This window comes from Zingiber officinale, chromosome 11A (genome assembly GCF_018446385.1).
Source record: "Zingiber officinale cultivar Zhangliang chromosome 11A, Zo_v1.1, whole genome shotgun sequence".
NCBI classification, from domain to species: Eukaryota; Viridiplantae; Streptophyta; class Magnoliopsida; order Zingiberales; family Zingiberaceae; genus Zingiber; species Zingiber officinale.
The window spans coordinates 34,898,745-34,919,076 of record NC_056006.1 but is presented as its reverse complement, the minus strand read 5'-3'; the positions used below and the strand labels follow the sequence as shown (position 1 = coordinate 34,919,076).

The following is a 20,332-nucleotide window of genomic DNA, read 5'->3' as shown; positions in this document are numbered from 1 at the left end:
AGGGTAGAGAGAAGGTAGGAACCGAGGGGTTCCAAACAATGTCAAATTGCTTTGTCCCGATGCTTGTCTTTTCTTTTGTGTTGTATGCTTTGTTTCCACTATGTATTGACTTGTTGTAGACAAGCACATGATTGACAAGCAACAAATCGATGAATCACTAGTCACCTCCTCTAGTTATGTCCACAGTCCCCACTCCCAAGACTCAAAAAGGTCATGACTCAATTTGGGAAACCATTGATTGATTAACTAAATCGACTAATTTCTTACTGATCGATAGGACACTCCTTGGACCAATTAGTAGAGTTATATTGTAGAGAAACTAGCAAACTCTATAGAATACCTTTTAGTATCATTTCTAATTGAGATGCGCATTTCACCTTATGATTTTCCTAGAGTTTTCAATAGGCTATGGGTATATAACTCTGCTTGGGAATGACTTTTCACTCTCAAACAATGGGTAGTCAGAATTCACTATTAAAATGATGGAGGATCTACTGTGGATGTGTGCATTAGACTTCGAAGATAGTTGGAAGGATCATCTATATTTAGTGGAGTTTGTCTACAAAAATAGTTACCATTCTACTATTCAGATGAGACCTTTTGAGGCTATATCTGACAAAGCATGCATAACCACTACCCTGTGGGAAGAAGTTAGGGAGCATTGACTTTTATGCCTGTAGAGTATTCAATGTTAGGATTGGTTGAGCTAGAAGGGGGGGGGGTGAATGGCTCACTTCGTTTTCTTGACCAATTTACTCTTTCGCAGCGGACACTTGAAGGCAATGCTAACTCTTGTATTTACTTGGTATCCACCTCCTCAAGGAGGTGACTAGTCCAAGGATCCACACCACTCACCACTCTTCCACTATCAAAACCCTCCTTCTCGGAATCACACCGAAGGTGGAGAAACCTTACAAGATTACAACTCCTCCTCTCCAAAGTAAAGATTACAAACACTACAAAGAAGGAGAGAAGAAGGATCACAAAGTTTAACCAACTTCTTCTTTGCAAGTGAGTCTTCAGAAAATGGCGAAGAGGAGAGCTTGAACACTTTTCAAAATCTTGATCACTTGAAGGATCTCTGAAAGCCTTTGAGAGCAATTGAACAGTATATTCTTTTGGATGATCTGTTTTCTTTTTCTTCCACGCTTTTAAACGTCGAGAAAACTAGCCGTTTCTCACATAGCCGTCGCCGTGAATCGATTGGGATTAAATCTGAATCGATTCATAAGTATCCGTTGGTAGTCATCGCGTCAAGATCAATGGCGTAGATTACTTCACTTGAACTTGAATCGATTGGTGTAGTGCCTTGATCTATTCAGACGTGTAGTGCTTCATCGCAGAATCGCAGAGCCTCTTTGAATTGATCGACCGATCGATTCAATACCTTGAATCGATCGACTGATCGATTCAGGAGGAATATGTGCTTCGCATAAATCATTCATCGATCGATCGGCCGATCGATTCAATACCTTGAATCGATCGGCTGATCGATTCAGGAGGAATCTGTGCTTCGCACAGATCGTTCACCGATCAATCGACCGATCGATTCAATACCTTGAATCAATCGGCTGATCCATTCAGGACGATTCTGTGCTTTGCACAGAACCTTACTGATCGATCGTCCGATCGATTGACTTCCCTTCAATCGATCGGCTGATCGATTCAGAGGCATTCTGTCTCACAGTTATGTCTGAATCGATTTACAAATACAGTGGGCTTAACATACATCCATTCTTCTGACTTGCAGGAACTTCTCTTGCCAAGAATCCGGTCCCCGACTTTCTTGGACTTCTCTTACCTTGCATCTGGTCTTCTGACCTGCAAGAACTTCCTTTTGCCAAGAATCCAGTCCTCGACCTTCTTGGACTTCTCTTGCATCTGGTCTTCTGACCTGCAAGAAACTTCTCCTACAAACTCATAATGCATGTTAAATCCAACGTATTAACCTAAACTTAAATAATTGTCAATACATTGAAACTTCCAGGGCATGATTGCACCAACATTCAATGGGATGTTGAGTTAGTGTGAACTATCCAAAATTGATTGTTGACAACCCAGAGTCGATAGAAGAGCTATGCAAACTGTAGACAAAAATTGCTAGAATTTGTAGCGGGGTGATCATGTATTCTTACGTGTTTCACTTATCAAGGGAGTTAAGAGGTTAGGTCTAAAAGGTAAGTTAACTCCTTATTATATTGGACCCTTCTAGATACTCGATTGAAATGGTGCAATAGCTTATCATCTGACACTAACCCCGATCCTAACAGGAGTACATAATGTCTTTCTTATTCGAATGGTTGCAAAAGTATGTACTCTATCCCACCTAAATTTTGAAGGATATCTTAGTCCTGCTCTAGCCTAATGTAACTTACGAGGAATTTCCAATCCATGTCCTAGATCACTAAGAAGATCAGTTGCAAAACAAGACCATCCAACTCGTAAAAGTTGGGTGGCAACACCACTTGGATGAAGAAGTTGCTTGGGAGAAGGAGGATGGCTTGCCAACTCGATAACCTCATTTTTTTAACCTCAAGTGCAAATTTGGTGACTAACTCCAAAATTCTAATGTTGCTTCGATTTTATCTATGCAACAATTCATTCTAACTAAACATCTTGGTCATTAGTTGGTGTGCATAAATTATATATATTTCTAGGTATTATTTGATGTACATCTACTTATATTTCATAAGTATAATATATATTTATTGCACTCTCTTCTATTAATATGTTATACTTCCATTCTATTTATTCGAAGATCTGTTCTTTATTTGTTTTGATTGACAGAATATAATTTGAAGTGAAAATGGAGTGAAAAGACATATTTAAGCAACTTTGGAAGCTTAGTAATCTGGTCGTGCTCTTGGCATTGTCGTGTGCCTTCTCCCAAGCAAAAATAAGAGCATGTCGTGCCTTAGAGGCACGACTGTGCCTCCTACTAGATGTCAGCCAAGGGGGTGGCCATGTAAAACTATATGGTCGTGCCCCCCTCCAAAGCTAAACCAAGGTTCTGCCATGCCCCAAAGCACGACCGTGCCCCAAGGACCATGCCAAATAACATGACCACACCATATTTCTATAATTGAACCAATGAGAGGCTGTACATTTAGGCATGACCATGCCTCCCTATCTAGGGGTGACACACGCCCTGGCCGTGCCAAATAGGCATGGTCGTGACATGGGCTAGGCAAGGATCGTGCCTCGCACCCCCCTTTTTTCATCTTATGTTCTAATATAGGGTTGAGGGTTCCACCCCTTTCCTTGAAGAAAGGTTCTCCATAACCTATTAAGATTTCATTTGCATGTCTAATATTTAGTCTTCCATGATCTACTATGATTTTCATCATTATTATAATTGTGACATAGTTGAACTTTTTCCTTATCAACTTTTTATTAAATTTTGGATCGCCAAGTGACTTGATATCTCAGTCAACTATTGAATATATTAATTAAACATTAAAATCTAATTCGAACTTGTCAATCTTAATCACAGATTGATTGTATCAACAAAAACAGGGCGAGTTTACCAACAGAAAAGACTAATAGATGGGGCACGTATGCGACTTATTGTGGCAAGTGGTTGAGAGCTCAGAATGGAGATCTCCGACTCTCCGAGTGGGGCTCAAAATAGAGAATTCGAGTAACGGAGCTCGAAGTAGATAGCTTGGGAAAATCAGGTTGGAATAATGATACGTGGTTTGAATTAGCGAATGATATTAAATTTTAATAATAAGTATTTGAGGGGAAAAAAATCAAAATAAGTTATAGTGAATTTTAATCCGACGAACGATGATGCCGCGGCCTTATCCTCCATCAGTCTCTTCTGCCCGTTTTATCATTATGGCTCCGACACTCCTTCCGCCTACTCCTTTCGCCGCCCATCTCTCTACTCGAACCCTTCAGCCGCACGCTGCTACCTCCTCCCTTCACCGTCATCGGTGCTCTAGTCTCTTCCACCTCCATTCCTCCTCGGACGCATCCACTCCATCAGCAGCCTCCACTGCCCTCCAATGCCCATATTTCCAGTCGTATGTACCCAGTAGCTTGGTAGGTATTCCTTCTTCTTGTGATGCAATTTTTTATGCAGTAAAGAGAATTTCTCTAGTCTATTGTTCTTTTGGATTTGGCTTTCGGTTCGGATTACTCCATGTGTCGTAGATTAAGCTGTGATGTTTCTCACTGGCTATGGACGTATATTTGATGTGGTAACAGTGTCAGTTTTTCAAAGTTTTTCTGTTTCCTTAGATAATAATTTGAGTGATGAGAGATTTGCGTTAACAATTGTATGGTTACTTATTAGATATCAGATCATGATGCGTAAGTTCCTCTAGGTGTAACTTAATGATTGATATATTTGATATTCTGTGTTTTGCTAATGCCATCATAGTACTAGGGAACACCAGACGATCGAACCTAAGTTTTGATTATGACAAAAGATCCAAAGTTAAGGTTACTTGTTGTCTAACAAGTGTGAATGAGTTTGCAGGAAAGTCCTAAGTGTTCTTAGGCAAAAGTCCTAGTAGATTCTAGGCAGGTGGAAAACTCTAGGGGGAGGTAACCCTAGGTCCTAAAGGGTGGTAACCGTAGGTTATGGAAAGTCTTAATTGCGGATAGGCAAGGCGAACTCTTGGCGGGTCGAGCACTTTGGGCGAAATCCTAGAGTTGGGGACTCTAGGTGAAAATCCTAGTGGACCAGGTCGAAGTCTAGACGGGTCGTGGAGCGGACGTTCAGCATGAAGACTTGAAGTATCGGATGCTGAGAAAAAGTCCAGACGGTCATGGAGGACCGATCTGGCAAAATGTAAACTCTCTTGAGAGGAGTAGGTGAGGACGCGCTCCTCGAAAAGGGAACAGTAGACATCGGTTCGGCCTAGAGTTTCAGCGAAACACAAAGTCAGAACCGGATAGTCAGAGGCTGTCAAATTCATATTTTATATATTATTTATTGCTTGGACTAACTTTGTTTTGCAGTGTTCGGATGCCCGGACCAACCTCGCCCAGGGCTGGCCTGGGGCAGTCCAGGCGCCCAAACTCGATCCAGGAGCCCAGACTCGATCCAGGCACTCGGACTCGGTCTAGGCGCCCGGACTCGGTCTAGGCGCTCGGACTCGGTCGAGGCGCTCGGACTGCAAACGTCATTCATAAGCTGATGTGGAGCACGTCGATTGGTCGGAACACGTGGTCTAAGCGCCCGGAGCAGTTCCAGGCGCTCGGAACAGTTTATATAAGTAACATTTGACTAGGGGCTAAAACAACAACATTAAGAACGACTTCTACTTTTGCATGCTGCTCAAAAAACACTTCCTCGACGCTTAGACGATGATCCGATGATTGAAGGCTTAATTTTCATATTTGTAGTTGTCGGTATTCTTTATTTTATAAGTTGTTTTAATATTATAATTTCATACTTGTACTTATTCAGAATTGATAGTGGATTGCCCATCGAAAGCACTCTCATGTGCGGGCCTTGAAGTAGGAGTCGCCACATGCTTTGAACCAAGTAACTCTTGGTGTTTGCGATTGCTTTCTTTCTGTCTTTTCTTTCTTATTCCATTGTGTTTTACTCGAATATTTCTAAATGAACGTGAAAGCCACGAACGCTATTCATCCTCCCCTCTAGCGCATCGATCCTACACTAACATCCAAAATACCAGTGGTCCTTTTGAAGAGTTTATGCTGGCATTTTTCTTTAAATTATCCAGGATTTTTAGTTAGTATTACACTTTCTGGGTTCTAGACAAGTATCTTACCGTGCCAATTCCCTCTGCTAGATAGGTACACATGGTGACTTGTAATTCAGAGTCTTGCTATCATGCAAATTGCATCAAACCATGGAAGCTTCACCACTTGTCAAGGAAAAGACATTAGATGATCATTTTTATAGCGCTCGATGATTTCTGCATATAGTTATTATATATGTTTTCTCAATTCAAATTTGAACATTATTTTACAATCTATTTTATTTTAGTTTTCCATCTTTTCAATCATACTTATCATGAACCCAACAGCTATTGCCACAACATGCAACAAAAGGGGTCTATCTCTACTCTCTGAATTGGATTTGGTGGATATCTTGTGAAGCATGTCTGTAATGCATAAGCCGATCCCTTTGCATTTAGGTCATTGTGAGGTAGAGAATGTTGGAGCCTTGATTTGTTATGAGTTTGTTCATCTTTGGGTGCAACAATGATCATGGAAGCTCCATGATTGCTATAAAGATGTGGATATTTTCGTTGCACAATGAGCTAATAAACTAAAGTTCTTTCTAATTTATTGAAAGCAACAACTTAAAAGGAAGAACCTAAAGTGAAAACTCATAAGAATAAAGTGAATTTCTTAGTGGAAGGGGGAACTAGAGGAGAAACATAATGAAGAAACCTATTATTGAGTAGAGCTGTTGACAAAATTATTCCCTATGCTTTGAAACAATGACCTCAAGAAAAGATGCTAACATCTCCCCCATACTGTAGTTTTTCCACAGTTAAGGAGAATGATACAAACTAGAAATTAGCACAAATTTTGAATTTCAAATTATGATGCAAATTAGTAATATAACAACGACAACTAAGCCTTATTCCACTATGTGAAGTCGGCTATATGAATCCTTCTACGCTATTGGACTTTATCCCCTACTATATCATTATTTATAAAAGGCAGCATGGTGCATGAAGCTCCCGTTAATACGGGATCCCAAGGAAAGGTCTATTGTACACAATCTTTCCCTTCTTTTGTAGGAGACTATTTCAAGAGACTCAAATCCGTGACCTCTAGGTTACACGACAACAACTTTATCATTGCACATCATCTATATTTAAATAAATTTTATCTTGATTTATCGTTGCTAATCAAGTCTTTTTTGGTCTTCTAACTGAAAGATTTATTGGTCGTATAAGTATATGTTCGTACTATTTTAAATGTGTTCTCGGAGTTTTCTCTCAATAAGTGCAATCGCGACTTTTTCTTTAATGTTCTCATTTCTTGTTTGTCCATAGTATGCCTGTACATCTACCTTAATATCCTTATCTCTGTGACTCTCAACTTCTACTCGTGTGCTTGAAATTTAATCCAATATTATGCTCCATATAACATAGTAGGTCTAGCTGCTGTTTTGTAGAATTTTCTTTGAGATTTAGAGCTACTTTATAATCACAAAGAACACTTATCGCTCTCCTTCATTTTAACCATCCCGCTTATATTTTTTGTAATATCTTTCTCAACCTCTCCATCCTTTTACAAACACGATCCTAAATTCTTAAAGTTGTTAGAGATAACTCATAATCTCCTATCTTAATAATTGTCTTATTACTTTTAATATTGCTAAACTTAAATTATATATTTTGTCTTTATTCTACTAAGTCTATAAACTTTCTCTTCTAGTGTTTCTTACCAGGATTGGAGCTTAACATTCATTCCTTTACGTGTATCATCTACCAAAGCAATATCATTTGCAAACAACATATACCATTGTAATGTGTCTTCGATGTGTTAAGTGAGTTCATCCATGATTAATGTAAAATGATAGAGATTTAGAATTGATCCTTGATATAACCCTATTTTTATAGAAAATACATTGGTTAATCCGTTTAAAGGCTTTACTCTTGTTATTATATCCTTAATTATTTCAATAAATACTACTCTAACACATTTTTTTCTATAATTCTTTGCATAATTTTCCTCGGAACTCTATCATAAGCTTTTCGTAGGTCAACGAATACAATGTGTAAGTCTTGTTTTTTTCAAATGCTTTTCAATTAGTTGTTCGAGAAGATGTATAACTTCTATTGTTGACCTTCCAAGCATGATCCAAATTGATTCTCGATCATCGTGGTCTCCTTTTTAGTCTTTATTCTATTACTCTTGCCTAAAGTTTCATGGTATGACTCATAATTAGCAATATTTTGTACCTTTTTTTTCTTTTATACAGGAGGACTATAGTACTTACCTTCCACTAAGGAAATACTTTTTGTCGTTTTTAATATCAGGTTGAATAATTTTGTAAGTCAATCAATACTCCACTTTGCTAGGCACTTCCATACCTATATTGGAATATCATTTGATTTTTAACCACTTTTTTATTTTGTATCCCATTTAAAGCTAATTCTACTTCTAAAGTTTGAATTTTACATTAAAAATTTAAATTACTCATCTAACCTACTTAAATCACTTAAGTTTGTTTGGTCACCTAAACTTTCATTAAAAAGTTGATGAAAATACTTCTTCCATTACTTTTTTTATTTTCTCATTATTCACACCCTTTTATATCTTATTTGGGTAAGATCTTTTGTCTTTCTTTCTCTTGCTTTAGCAATTATATAGATATTCCTTTCTCCTTCTTTTGTATCTAGCTATCAATATAAGTATTTGAAAGTTTTGTTTTTGGCTTTACTTATAGCTTTTTGGGCTACTAGTACACTCTTGACTACTATTTTCAAATTTAATGTCATCTTATCCATGTCATATTCGAGTCACTATGCATTTCTCCTAATACTTGTGCTCCTACCCTCTCTGTAAATATACTTTGTTTCCTTTCCTATAACTTCCACCACTTGATTATAGGAGCCGCGCACGTTTTTCTTCAATTGATATTATGCTTAAGGTGCATATCTAACGCTACTAACCTATGGTAGGTAGTTAAGTTTTGATCCAGGATCAACTTGCAATTTTTATAAATCTTCTATGCTTATTTCTTACCATAAGAAAGACAAAAGATATTATTTTCACTTTTGAATGTAACCAAGTGTTTTTCTATTTTCTTGAAAAACATATAAGCTATTATTAGTAATATCCTATCACAAAATCCAATATAGTTTTTCCTTTATTTCTTATTCCAAAATCGTAACCTCATGCATCCTATCATATTCTTTATTTTTTACTCTTATATGCCCATTTATATCTCCTTCTATTAAAATCATCTCGTTTGGCAGAATTTTTTGTACTACCTCATTTAGGTGTTCCTAAAACCTATATTTGGTGTTCATCTAATCCTACTTGAGGTGTATATATGTAATTATAATAATAATTTCTTTCGCTACCACTATTTTAAGAGTATAATCCTATCTCTTTCCTTATTATTACTACTTCATCCTTTAATGAACTATCTATAACAATATCTATTTTATTTCTTGTTTTACTCCTTGTATACCATAATTTAAGAAATGAGTGATTTATCATCTTTGCCTTCTATCCTACCTATTTTTCTCTTGTAAATATTAAATATTAATTTTCTCCTAATTATCGTATCTACTACCTCCGTTGTTATACCAGTGAGCATTTTTATATTCCATGTTCCAAATGCAAGACAATCAACATTTCTATAATGTTTGTTCTTATCCACAATACTTGCATATTTAACATTATACCTAAATTCTCATGGAGATGTATCGGTCACGTAGTCATATCTTGCAACGCATTTCTTCCGGAGAACAACCTAGCATTAGCAAATAGTTTAATGGCTTTGCTAGTGTTTGACACTCACTGACATCCTAACGTAACCTCAATTGTTTTCATTAGATCTTGAGACCAACATTGGCGGTTTTGATGCAAATTAGTAATAAATTTTAAATGTTGAGCTTTAAATTTTAGTTTTGAGCTTTTGGTAATTTTTTCATTTTGGTATATTATCTTTTAATTAAGCAGTCAATTAATTGGATTATTGTGTTTCGCTATTTACTTACTTCATTTGGGGCAAACAATTAATTTGGATTATTGTGTTTCTTGATTTATTTATTTTCTAGTTTTGCAAAGTCCAATTTATAAAAGTAGTGTCATGTCAATATAATAATCACCTTGCAATTAATAAGAATCTTTTCTATGTGAGGCTCTTCCTCTCTTTCTGAGGTTGTTTATCTTGTTTGTTCCTTGCTACCTAATTAATGCTCTAATTATTAATATGAATCATTTTGTTTTCTTATCCTATCTCATAATCAACTGAATTGCTTTTCACCTGTGACTTAATTGATGTAATTGTACACTAGTTATCATTAAATCATCCAGTTTCATTGAGTTTTAGTTGTTTTCTTTCATTCTTTTATGTCTGGGAATTTTTTATTGTAGGCATGTGGTCGGAGTTCTAGATGCAGTCTTCTTATTCGAACAACTGATTGGTACAAACACACTCGTGGAGCCTCTATGGACCATAGTGTTCTCTGTTCAGCTTCAAAAAAACGTGGTTTTGGGCAGTATGTTACGAAGAAAGAAAAGGTAAAAATGTTTCTTAAACTGGAAAACTATTAGTTATGTGTTTCACTGCATTCTGTGTTATACAAGTATGTATACTTTTATGTTCATGAATTTTATCTTTAATCTTTGGTGTTTAAGTCGTGATGCAACAGTTACAACCACAGGCCATAAGTCCCAACAACTTAGGTTTGCTTGTTTGAGAGTAACTTGAGTTTTGAAACTCCATTTGATCTAAGTACATTGAAAAGTGCTTGATACTTGCAGACTTCGATTATTATCCACTTGACTAAATATATACTTTTATGTAAATTGATATTTGCAAGGACATTCTTAAGTAGCATTTTTAACATATAATTATACAATATATTCTTCTTCAATAACCAAAGACACTGTTGATTCAAAATGTGCACTCAATCTTCTATTATCCATCCATATGCTTGGTGTATCTGAACTGAATCAATCATGAAACAATTATGATGTGATTTTCATCCATGTTTGGTTCAAGTCATATCTGCTCATTTCAGTTTGTAGGTTTGCTTCAATAACGCAGATTTTGGTCCATTGTCTACTCTCTCAATAACTTATACAGAGTGACCACTACCATTGAAGCTAAGATTGTTTTAGCTCAATGTATTAAAAGTGGACTACTATGCAACCAGTGCTATACATAACATTCCAACTCCTAATCAAAGTTGCAGCTCAATGTTTGTAAAGTGGACTACTATGCGACCAAGGCTATACTTTACTTTTCTGCTCTTAATCAAATTGCAGTTGTATATTACCCCTATGCTATTGCAATTCAATAAATGACTAAAGATCTATTAATACAATTTAAAGAGCCTTGAGTGAATCATCCTGTAATATCTCAAGTGGTGACTTCAGCTCAAATAGCTAAAAACAAATGGGGAAAGGCCATTACAGTTTTATATATAATGCCTGACCTCCTCTTGGAGTCTCACAAAAAGATCAGAGAGAAAATAAGATTGTGTAAGTATATAGAAAAATAGGTACAACATTTGCAATCTAAAGTGTGGCTTTACCTTTATATGAGCAACTAGTTGGGTGATAATTATTAACCTGTGCTATTCAAATAGTTCCTCCTGCAGTTGTGAATGCAGTTTTTGTGAGCTAGTGGATGTGTGATTATTTTTACTGGTGATATTCAAATAGTTCCTCCCCTTGTGAATGAAGCTGCTGTCTTTAGGTCTCTAACCATGCATGTGCTTTTTCATTTGTGTTGTCTTGCCTTCTGCTACTACTCTAATTTTCTTCTCTGTTCTCTATTTTGTTTTGCTTTATACTTTGATTTTGCGCTAGGCAAGGAGAAGTTCCTAATATTAATACAACAACAACCAAGCCTTATCCATTAGGTGTTCCCAATATTAATCAAATTCTTTTTATTTTTGGATTTGATTTAGCATAATAGTTCTTTGAATAATCCTTCTATTTTATTGTAGCAATTTGGTCATGTTCATATAAAGGGACAAATTATCCTCTCTAAACATGCAAATCCTGACATGGAACAACAACCACAAAACTTATACTAAATTCTGAAAAGACGTTTGTGATAGAGGAAACTAGTAGAAAGCAACAAAACTGTACTTAGCATGTGCTTGTCAGAATGATCCAAAGGGAACATTGTTAGAAAAGCATAGTCTGGTTACCACAGTGTAGTGTCATGTTCTTCACAACAAAACGATCCTTTATCTGCCACACAAATCTACATAATGCATGTTTTTTCTTGTTTGTATTTAAGTATACCCTTCTTAAAGGTGAACTCTTTCAAGTTGTCTTCATATCTTGGCTTCTCTAAGAATAAGTCCTAATCATGGAATGATAGCTACACTTCACTTCCATGATTCTGTGCTCAAGCCTGAGCAACATAATCAAATCTATCTGACAAATTTTAAAGTAGTAAAGATTTGTCTTCCTTGTACTTACAGGTAAATGATAGTATAAAAGTTATATTTGAATTTATTAGCTAACTATTTACATTTCTGTTTTCTTTTATGCATTGAACAATCATGTGAAGAATCCCAAGGAAAGCAATCAATCTACATCTGAGGCAAGGTGTGTATAACTTTCATTTATCCGTTTTTTTTTTCTGTAAAAGTATTGACTTTCTTTTTAATTTATTATCTAATCTGTTGGATCAAGAAGCGCTAGAGGGGGGAGGGGTGAATAGCGCTCGTGGCTATTTCAGCAATTTAAAACTACGAGTAGAAACGCAGCGAAATAAAGAGAACAATCAAACACAGAGACATGAGGAATTACTTCGTTCGGAGCCTGTGACGACTCCTACTCGAAGGCCCGCGATCCTTGATCGCTTTCCGTGGGCAACAACTATAAGCTCGTCAATAGTACAAGTATGAAATGAGTACAGAAAATCTAAGCAATACCGACAACAAAATTTACAGAAATCGGAGCGTCGGGTTGTCGGAAACTTGTCGTAGCTTAGCTGGAGCCTCTCGTTAGCAACACGCTGTAGATGGATCGCTTGGTATCAATTGTTGAGAGCTGCTGGTCGAGATCCTCTTATAAAGGGTGTTCAAGGCGCCTCCATCAGGCTCCAAGGCGCTTTGAATCCCTAAGTTTTATCCCGGAAATGATTCTGCGATGAAGCTTTGACCGCTGCCTTTTATCCATCTCAAGGCGCTTTCATCACTGTCCAAAGCGCCTTAAACCACCTGTTCAAGGCGCCTCCAACCCTTCTGGACAGCTGGCTTCGGTTCGCACCCGAGGCGCCTCCAAGCTCCATGGAGGCGCCTCGGTACTGTTCATCCGAGGCTATTTTTTGCACTTTGGTCCCTGCAAGATACATTAATCCCAAATATACCCTGCAGCACAAAGTTGGCACATAAAACATAATAATATAAGTGAACGACAATCATCGGACTGTCCGAGTCTGACTTCGGGTTTCCGACCGGACTTCTTATTCCCTACGGGGCAGCGTCCTCACCTACTCCACTCAGGAGATTTACCTGATGCCAGTGCGATCCTCCAGATCGACTGGACTTTTGCTTGGTGCTCGATGCTTTCGGACTTTCTGCTGGACGTCCGCTTCTCGGCTGGTCCAGTCTTTCACCTGTTCGCGACACCAGGACTTTCCACCTAGAGTTACCCCCCTAGGACTTTTGCCTGAAGCACTCGACCCACCAAGACTTTCTGCATAGGGTTACCACCCCCTATGGCCTAGGGCTACCACCCCCTAGGGTTTTCACCTTGCCTAACCACAGTTAGGGCTTTTTGCCTAAGTACACTTAGGACTTTCCTGCAATCTCATTTAAACTGTTAGATCACCACACACCTTAACTTTGAATCCTTTGCCATTATCAAAACTTAGGTTCGATCGTTGGATGCTTCCCGCACCAACAATCTCCCCCTTTTTGATTATGACAACCCAAATTCAAAGTTAAGTAAAATAAATGCATAAATATATATTTAAAAGGTTTTAAGTGAGCAAGCTTAAGTATATAAATTCAAATACAAGCATAACTTAAGTTAACACTTAAACTTTGTGAAGCTCCCCCTTAATACAGGGCTTTCTTTTTGAATTAGACTTTCTAGACTTTCTTTTACTTTTTGAATTCCCTACTCTCCCCCTTTGCCATTTATAAAAAATAAGCCAGTTTTAAACAATTTGCCATTTTTCTTTTTGAAAAACAGATTAGGCTTTGAAAAACGGGATAAGTGCTAAGTTGACTTTGAGAAAAAAATTTTCACCTAAAATTTTGACAGCAATGAGTTAAAATTTTGCAAAACTATAATTTTTAATATTTTTAGCGAAGTAAAGAATGAATCTGAAAGGTAACTTAGGAAAATATCTTAGCAAGAATTTATAAAGTTAGGTTTCAAGGTTGGCTAAGTTTGAAAGTTGCTATATGAATCACTTAGCTAAGCTTTTTGCAAACATTGAATTTTGAAAATATAGCTTAAGTGAAAAGATACTTAGCTTAATTTGAATAAAATAATACTTATTTTTGAAAAATTAGGAGTAAGAACTTGTTAATTTTTAGGATGAAGAGAGAGAGTAGCGAAAAATTTAATTTAGGTTATTTATTCAGTTGGTCCTTAAGTCCAAGCATGAGTCAAGTTAAATAGCAATCAAATTATCTAATTGGTTTTGATCAGGTATCTGAGCCCTAAAGTACAAGCATGCTTAATCTTAATATTTTCATTTCCTTCACCAACTGTCTAACCTTTATGTTGAAATAAAGAGTTTTTAATATTCATCATATTTCAAGAGAATTACATATGCTTATATAGCCACACAACCCTAAGCATCAACTTATTAACAAAAGATAAAAAGACTTATCTACCCTTGCTTCTCACAACACTCCCCCTCAAGTTGAACATATATATCAAACATGTTTAACTTGCTAAGAGAAGAGTCAAACACAACTTGGGGTATAGCTTTTGTAAACATATCAGCAAGTTGATCCTCAGACTTAACATAAGGCAGACATAGCTCTCCAGAATCAAGTCTCTCCCGAATAAAGTGATGGTCAATCTCAATGTGTTTAGTCCGGTCATGTTGTACTGGATTATTTGTAATATTGATTGCTGCCTTGTTGTCGCAATACAACCTGAGAGGTAATTCAACCTTTAATCCTATGTCTATCAACAGAAAACTCAGCCACAACATCTCTGCAAGACCATGTGCCATGGCTCGATATTCAGCTTCAGCATTGGACCGTGCACAAACATTTTGTTTCTTACTCCTCCAAGTTACCAAGTTTCCTCCCAAAAAAGTGCAATAGCCAGAAGTGGAACTTCTATCATCTCGAGAACCAGCCCAGTCTGCATCAGAATAGCATTCCACCTTCAGATCACCACCTCCTTTAAACAGCAAGTCTTTTCCAGGACATGATTTCAAGTACCTTAGAATCCTGTCAACAGCCTTCATGTGGATAGTTTTAGGAGCATGCATGTACGAGCTTACTACACTAACAGCATAGGTGATGTCAGGCCTAGTTATAGATAAATAGAGTAATTTTCCAACCAGCCTTTGATACGTTCCCTTTTCCAGACTTGTAAGATCTTCCCCACTAGAACTAGTAAGATCATGATTTACTTCTATAGGAGTAGACGCTGGCCGAGAACCCAGCTTCCCTGTCTCCTTGAGTAAGTCCAACACATATTTTCTCTGACATACATAGATTCCTTCCTTTGATCGAGCGACTTTAATACCCAGGAAGTACTTCAATGATCCAAGGTCTTTAATTTCAAATTCTGATGTTAACTTGGACTTAAGAGCCTAGATTTCTACCTCATCATCCCTTGTAACTATCATATCATCAACATAAACCAAAAGAATGGTAGTGCTGTCCTTTTTCCTTTTTATAAAGAGTGTATGATCAACATTCCCTTGTTTAAAACCAAACAATATCATGACTTTGCAAAACCTATCAAACCATGCGCTGGGAGATTGTTTAAGCCCATACAAAGCTTTTCTTAGCTTGCAAACCTTTCCTTTTGTTTCAATTCCAAGTGGTGGCAACATGTATACTTCTTCATAAAGGTTACCATTCAAGAAGGCATTTTTAACATCTAACTGAAATAGAGGCCAATCATATTGAGCAGCAAGAGAAAGAATTACCCTGACCGAGTTCAGCTTTGCAACTGGTGCGAAAGTTTCCAAGTAATCTACCCCATATGTTTGGGTGAATCCTTTGGCAACAAGTCTGACTTTATATCTAATCACTTCACCCTCTGAGTTATACTTGATAGCATAGACCCATTTAGAACCAACCAAGTTCTTCCCCTTTGGGGGATCAACTAATTCCCAAGTACCATTTCTGTTAAGAGCCTCCATTTCTTCGTTCATTGCTTCCTGCCACCTTGAATCCCTTACAGCTTCATAATAGGAAGAAGGTATAGCATGGTTTGATAATTGTGAAACAAATGCATGATATGAAGGAGACAAACGAGAGTATGAAACATGGTTGGAGATAGGATGTTGAGTACATGACCTGACACCTTTTCTAACAACAACCGGAAGGTCCAGCTCGTTCATATTTAGAGGTGTGGTTGGCTCAACTGATGAGGATAACTACTTCACAGGATCATGAGCCAGAGCATCCGATTCAACCAGCCGATCCATAGGAGGTTCTTGCTTGTGTCTTCGTCGTTTATAAGTAATAATATCTGGTGAAGACTGTGCTCCAGTGATGAAGCATCTTTTCCTAGTGATGGGGCATCTTTTCTATTTTCTATGACATCCAGTGGAATAGGAGAAGAAACCACTTGAGGAACGACCACTTGAGGCACAAAAGAAGAGGTAATATTCTCCCCCTGAGGATGAGACTGAGGAGAATAATAAGACTCAGACTCAAAGAAAGTAACATCCTTCAAGATATATCTCGTCCTAGTAATAGGATCAAAGCACTTGTAGCCTTTCTGGCAAGTGGAATACCCTATAAAAACTCCTCGTATAGAACGAGGATCAAGTTTAAAAGATTTGGGACCAAGAACATGTATAAAACAAAGTGAACCAAAAACTCGAGGTGTAAGGGAGAACAACTCTACGCTAGGATGAAGAATAGTGAGAGGACACCGGTTCCCGAGACCTTTAGATGGCAATCGATTGATGAGATAAGCAGCGGCAAGAACAGCATCAGCTCAGAAATATTTGGGTAAGTGACGTTGAAATAAAAGTGCATGGGCTGTTTCAAGAATATGACGATTCTTTCTCTCGGCCACTCCATTTTGTTGTGGTGTGTAGGGACAAGATGACTCATGAAGAATTCCTAAGTCTTAAAGAAAAGTATTTAGTGTTGGTCCCTTTGGAGGCCGGCAAGAGGGGAGGGGTGAATTGCCCTACAAATTAAAACACGAACCTTTCTCGGATTTCAACTATATAATGAACACTTGTAATAAATAAATAAAAGAGACTAAGTAAAGAAAAACAGACACCAGAGTTTTACTTGGTTTGCAATCAGGGGATTGCTAATCCAAGGAATGTAAGCGCACTATCTGATTCTCCTCTGGGCGGAGTAGCCTCTTTACAACGTTGACAGCACAAATGAAAAGAACAGAATTGAAAGCACAGAAGGAATTGATTACAAGTTCGTTGTTATGAATGTGCAGACCAGTACTATATTTATAGTACTGGTCCGGGCGCCTGGAAGGAGTTCCGGGCGCCTGGAAAACTTTATCCCCAACGTTCGATCGAGTTTGACTCGATCTGGTCAAATTCCATTCCGGGCGCCCGGATGGTTCGGGCGCCGGACCCAAAAGTCAACTCGGTTGACTTTTTGTCTGGTCGCTCCTCCGGTTCAGCTCGTCTCGGTCCGGGTCTTGTTCCGGCTCCACTAGCTTGGGTGATCTCGGCCATCGAATAGGGCTCACCCGAACCCATGTTCCGCCTTCTCGAGCAGCCTTCCTTCGGTTTCTCGTCCCTCGAGCCGTGGCGTTCTTCTCATCCGGTGTACTCTTCCGGACACCTCGTCCTCGGACGCAAAGCCGTCGGCTCTCTCCGTGCCATCCTTCTCGTTGGCCGTCTTAGCTCGACTTCACTGTTCTAGTTCCTGCTTGACCACAAGGTTAAACAACGAGACCTAACTTAACTTGTTTGATCATCAAACACCTCGGGGTTCAACAATCTCCCCTTTTGATGTGAGCAACCCAAGTTAAGCTAGGAAAAAAATATAATAAAAACAATTTATTTGTAATTAAGTCCAAAGATATTTCATAAAAGTATACCTCCCCTAGACTTAACATTCTTCTCCCCTTTGATCACATTAAAATAGGGGTTCTTTAAACAAGTCTAAGGTAAAAAAAAATTTAAGTGAATTTTCATAAGACAATATTCAAAAAAAATTCCTAAGTTAAAAAAAATATCTAAGTTAAAAAAAGATTTAAGTCAATTTCCAAAAAGAATTTCTAAGTCAATTTTCAGAAAATTTCTAAGTCAATAATTTTCAGAAATTTTCTAAGTCAATTAAAAAATTTAATTTCAAAAAATTATTATAAATTAATTTTAAATATATAAATTGAATAACTCTTTTAAAGCATTAGGTAAATTAAATTAATGCTTTTTCAGTTAGTTAATTAAACTTTTCATTTCGATACTTGGCTTCCTGGAGGCACTAGGCCTTCTTGGTTATCGGAGCAACAACCACTTTCAAAGCCTCACGATGAAATTAGTCGCTTAATTTCCTTCGAAAATGCTAAGTTAAATTAAGCAGGTTTTGGAACCCAGAGAGGTTCCTACCTCTGAGGTTAACCAAGTATTTCTAGTACATAGATTTTGTTATATTTCTAATTTGACTTTGATGAAATCTATAATACCAATTTAAACCTCTATAATTTCTAAAAGTAGAAATATTTGAACTTTTACATTTTTTCAATCTTTCTATTTCTTCTTTTAGTTTTTCATTGTGAATTTTCAATTTATCAAAATCCTCTATTAGACATGATTTTGCTAAAATTCTTTTGTTTCAAGAATTTCATTTTTAATTTGGTATTTTCATTTTCTAATCTATACATGGATTTAGTCATTGCCTTAATGCCAGAGTAAAGTTGATCGGGGTAAAGGCATACCTCACTTACCATATCGGACTTGAAGTCCGAATCTCCCCCTGCTTCGCTGTCGTCGCTCCCCTTCATCGATGCTAGGTTCCGACGAGCTTTGCCCTTCGTAACTTGCCATCGTGCTATCCCATATTCTTGAGCTTGATTCGGATGAAGAAGTGTCGTCCCAGTTGCTTTTAGGTTGTGTTTCTTAGGTGTCTTCATTTTGACCTTCTTGAGTTCTAGGCGTCTTCCCTTAGGTGTCCCTCCTTCCGACATTGGTAGCACCGCACCTTTCTTCTACCTTTTGATTCTTTTGATTCTGCATTTTAAATTTATTAGATCTAAAAACTTTTAAAGTTTCTTACCATGATGCTTCTTTGTCGTCTTGGAGTCCGACTCGGGTTCATCCTTGTTGGTTGCGTTTAGCGCCATAGTCTGGGTTGTGTCCTTCTCTGCACATCTAGTTTCGTGTAATTCAAGGGTAGAAAAACATTCCTCTAATGTACTTACCTCCAAATCTTTTGAGATGTAGTAGGCGTCGATGATTGAAGTCCACTCCGGAGTTCGAGGAAATGCGTTGAGTGCGTAGCGTATTGTATCCCGATTTGATACCTTTTCTGAGGTTCTCGAGACTAGTAATTAGTTCTTTTACCTTCGCGTGTAGATCGGCTACTTTCTCACCTTTTTCGAGACGGATGTTCATGGTTTGTTCGGAGGATGTCCCTTAGCGAGTTTTGCTTGGACGTGCCTTTGGAGTTCCAGAACTTCTCCCAAAGTTCTTTAGCGAGATAGTTTTCGATCGATTGACCTCTTGGTAACACACTCGGCAGTGATGTTCATTTGTTCTCTGACTCATTCTGCTCCTTTGTCGATCTCTCTCTTCTTTCTTTTCCATCTTTATCTCTGGAGCTATAAAACCATATTTCATAATAAACGAATTTCAAATCTGTTTTTAGGAATACTTCCATACGACGCTTCCATCTGCGAAGTTCCCCTCGAATTTTGGTAGGACGATACTTGGTCCGGCCATCTTGTTGCTTCGATCGGCGGTTAGTCCTCTGAAGCGCCTTGCTCTCTTTTGAGGCCGGCAAGAGGGGAGGGGTGAATTGCCCTACAAATTAAAACACGAACCTTTCTCGGATTTCAACTATATAATGAACACTTGTAATAAATAAATAAAAGAGACTAAGTAAAGAAAAACAGACACCGAGTTTTACTTGGTTTGCAATCGAGGATTGCTAATCCAGAATGTAAGCGCTATCTGATTCTCCTCCGCGGAGTAGCCTCTTCACGTTGAGCGTCAAGAAGAAAAGTAAAGCACGAAGTTGATTACAAGTTCGTTGTTATTAATTGTCTTGGACCAGGGCTATATTTATAGCCTTGGTGGGGCGCCTGGAAGGGTTCCCTGGGAGGATAAAACTTTATCCCCAACGTTCGGATCGAGTTTGACTCGATCTGGTCAAAATCATTCCGGATGGTTCGGCACTGGAGGTCCGGCGCCCCGGACCCCAAATCAACTCTGGTTGACTTTTTCGTCTGGGTCCTGCTTCGGTTCAGCTCGTCTCGGTCCGGGTCTTCTGTTCCGGCTCCACTAGCTTGGGTGATCTTGGCCATCCGGAATAGGGCTCACCCGAAC

The 20,332-nt window shown here is 37.9% G+C and overlaps 1 protein-coding gene across 7 annotated transcripts in view; it reads left to right on the top strand.

Annotated features, from left to right (window-relative positions):
• Positions 1–3,570: 3,570 nt before the first annotated feature.
• The window catches only part of LOC122032514, a 126,560-nt gene continuing 109,798 nt past the window's right edge, over positions 3,571–20,332 (top strand). For 6 of the 7 annotated variants that reach the window (XR_006126115.1, XR_006126116.1, XR_006126117.1 and 3 more), the window contains exons 1-3: positions 3,771–4,047; positions 10,054–10,200; positions 12,212–12,249. Coding sequence is in view for 4 of the 7 variants with exons in the window: in XM_042591815.1 (XP_042447749.1) it covers positions 3,790–4,047; positions 10,054–10,200; positions 12,212–12,249 (443 nt within the window). In the remaining 3 variants the exon portion in view is untranslated. Of the gene's footprint in view, positions 3,678–3,770; positions 4,048–10,053; positions 10,201–12,211; positions 12,250–20,332 lie in introns of those variants that run through there. The other variant, XM_042591816.1, reaches the window with a different exon arrangement.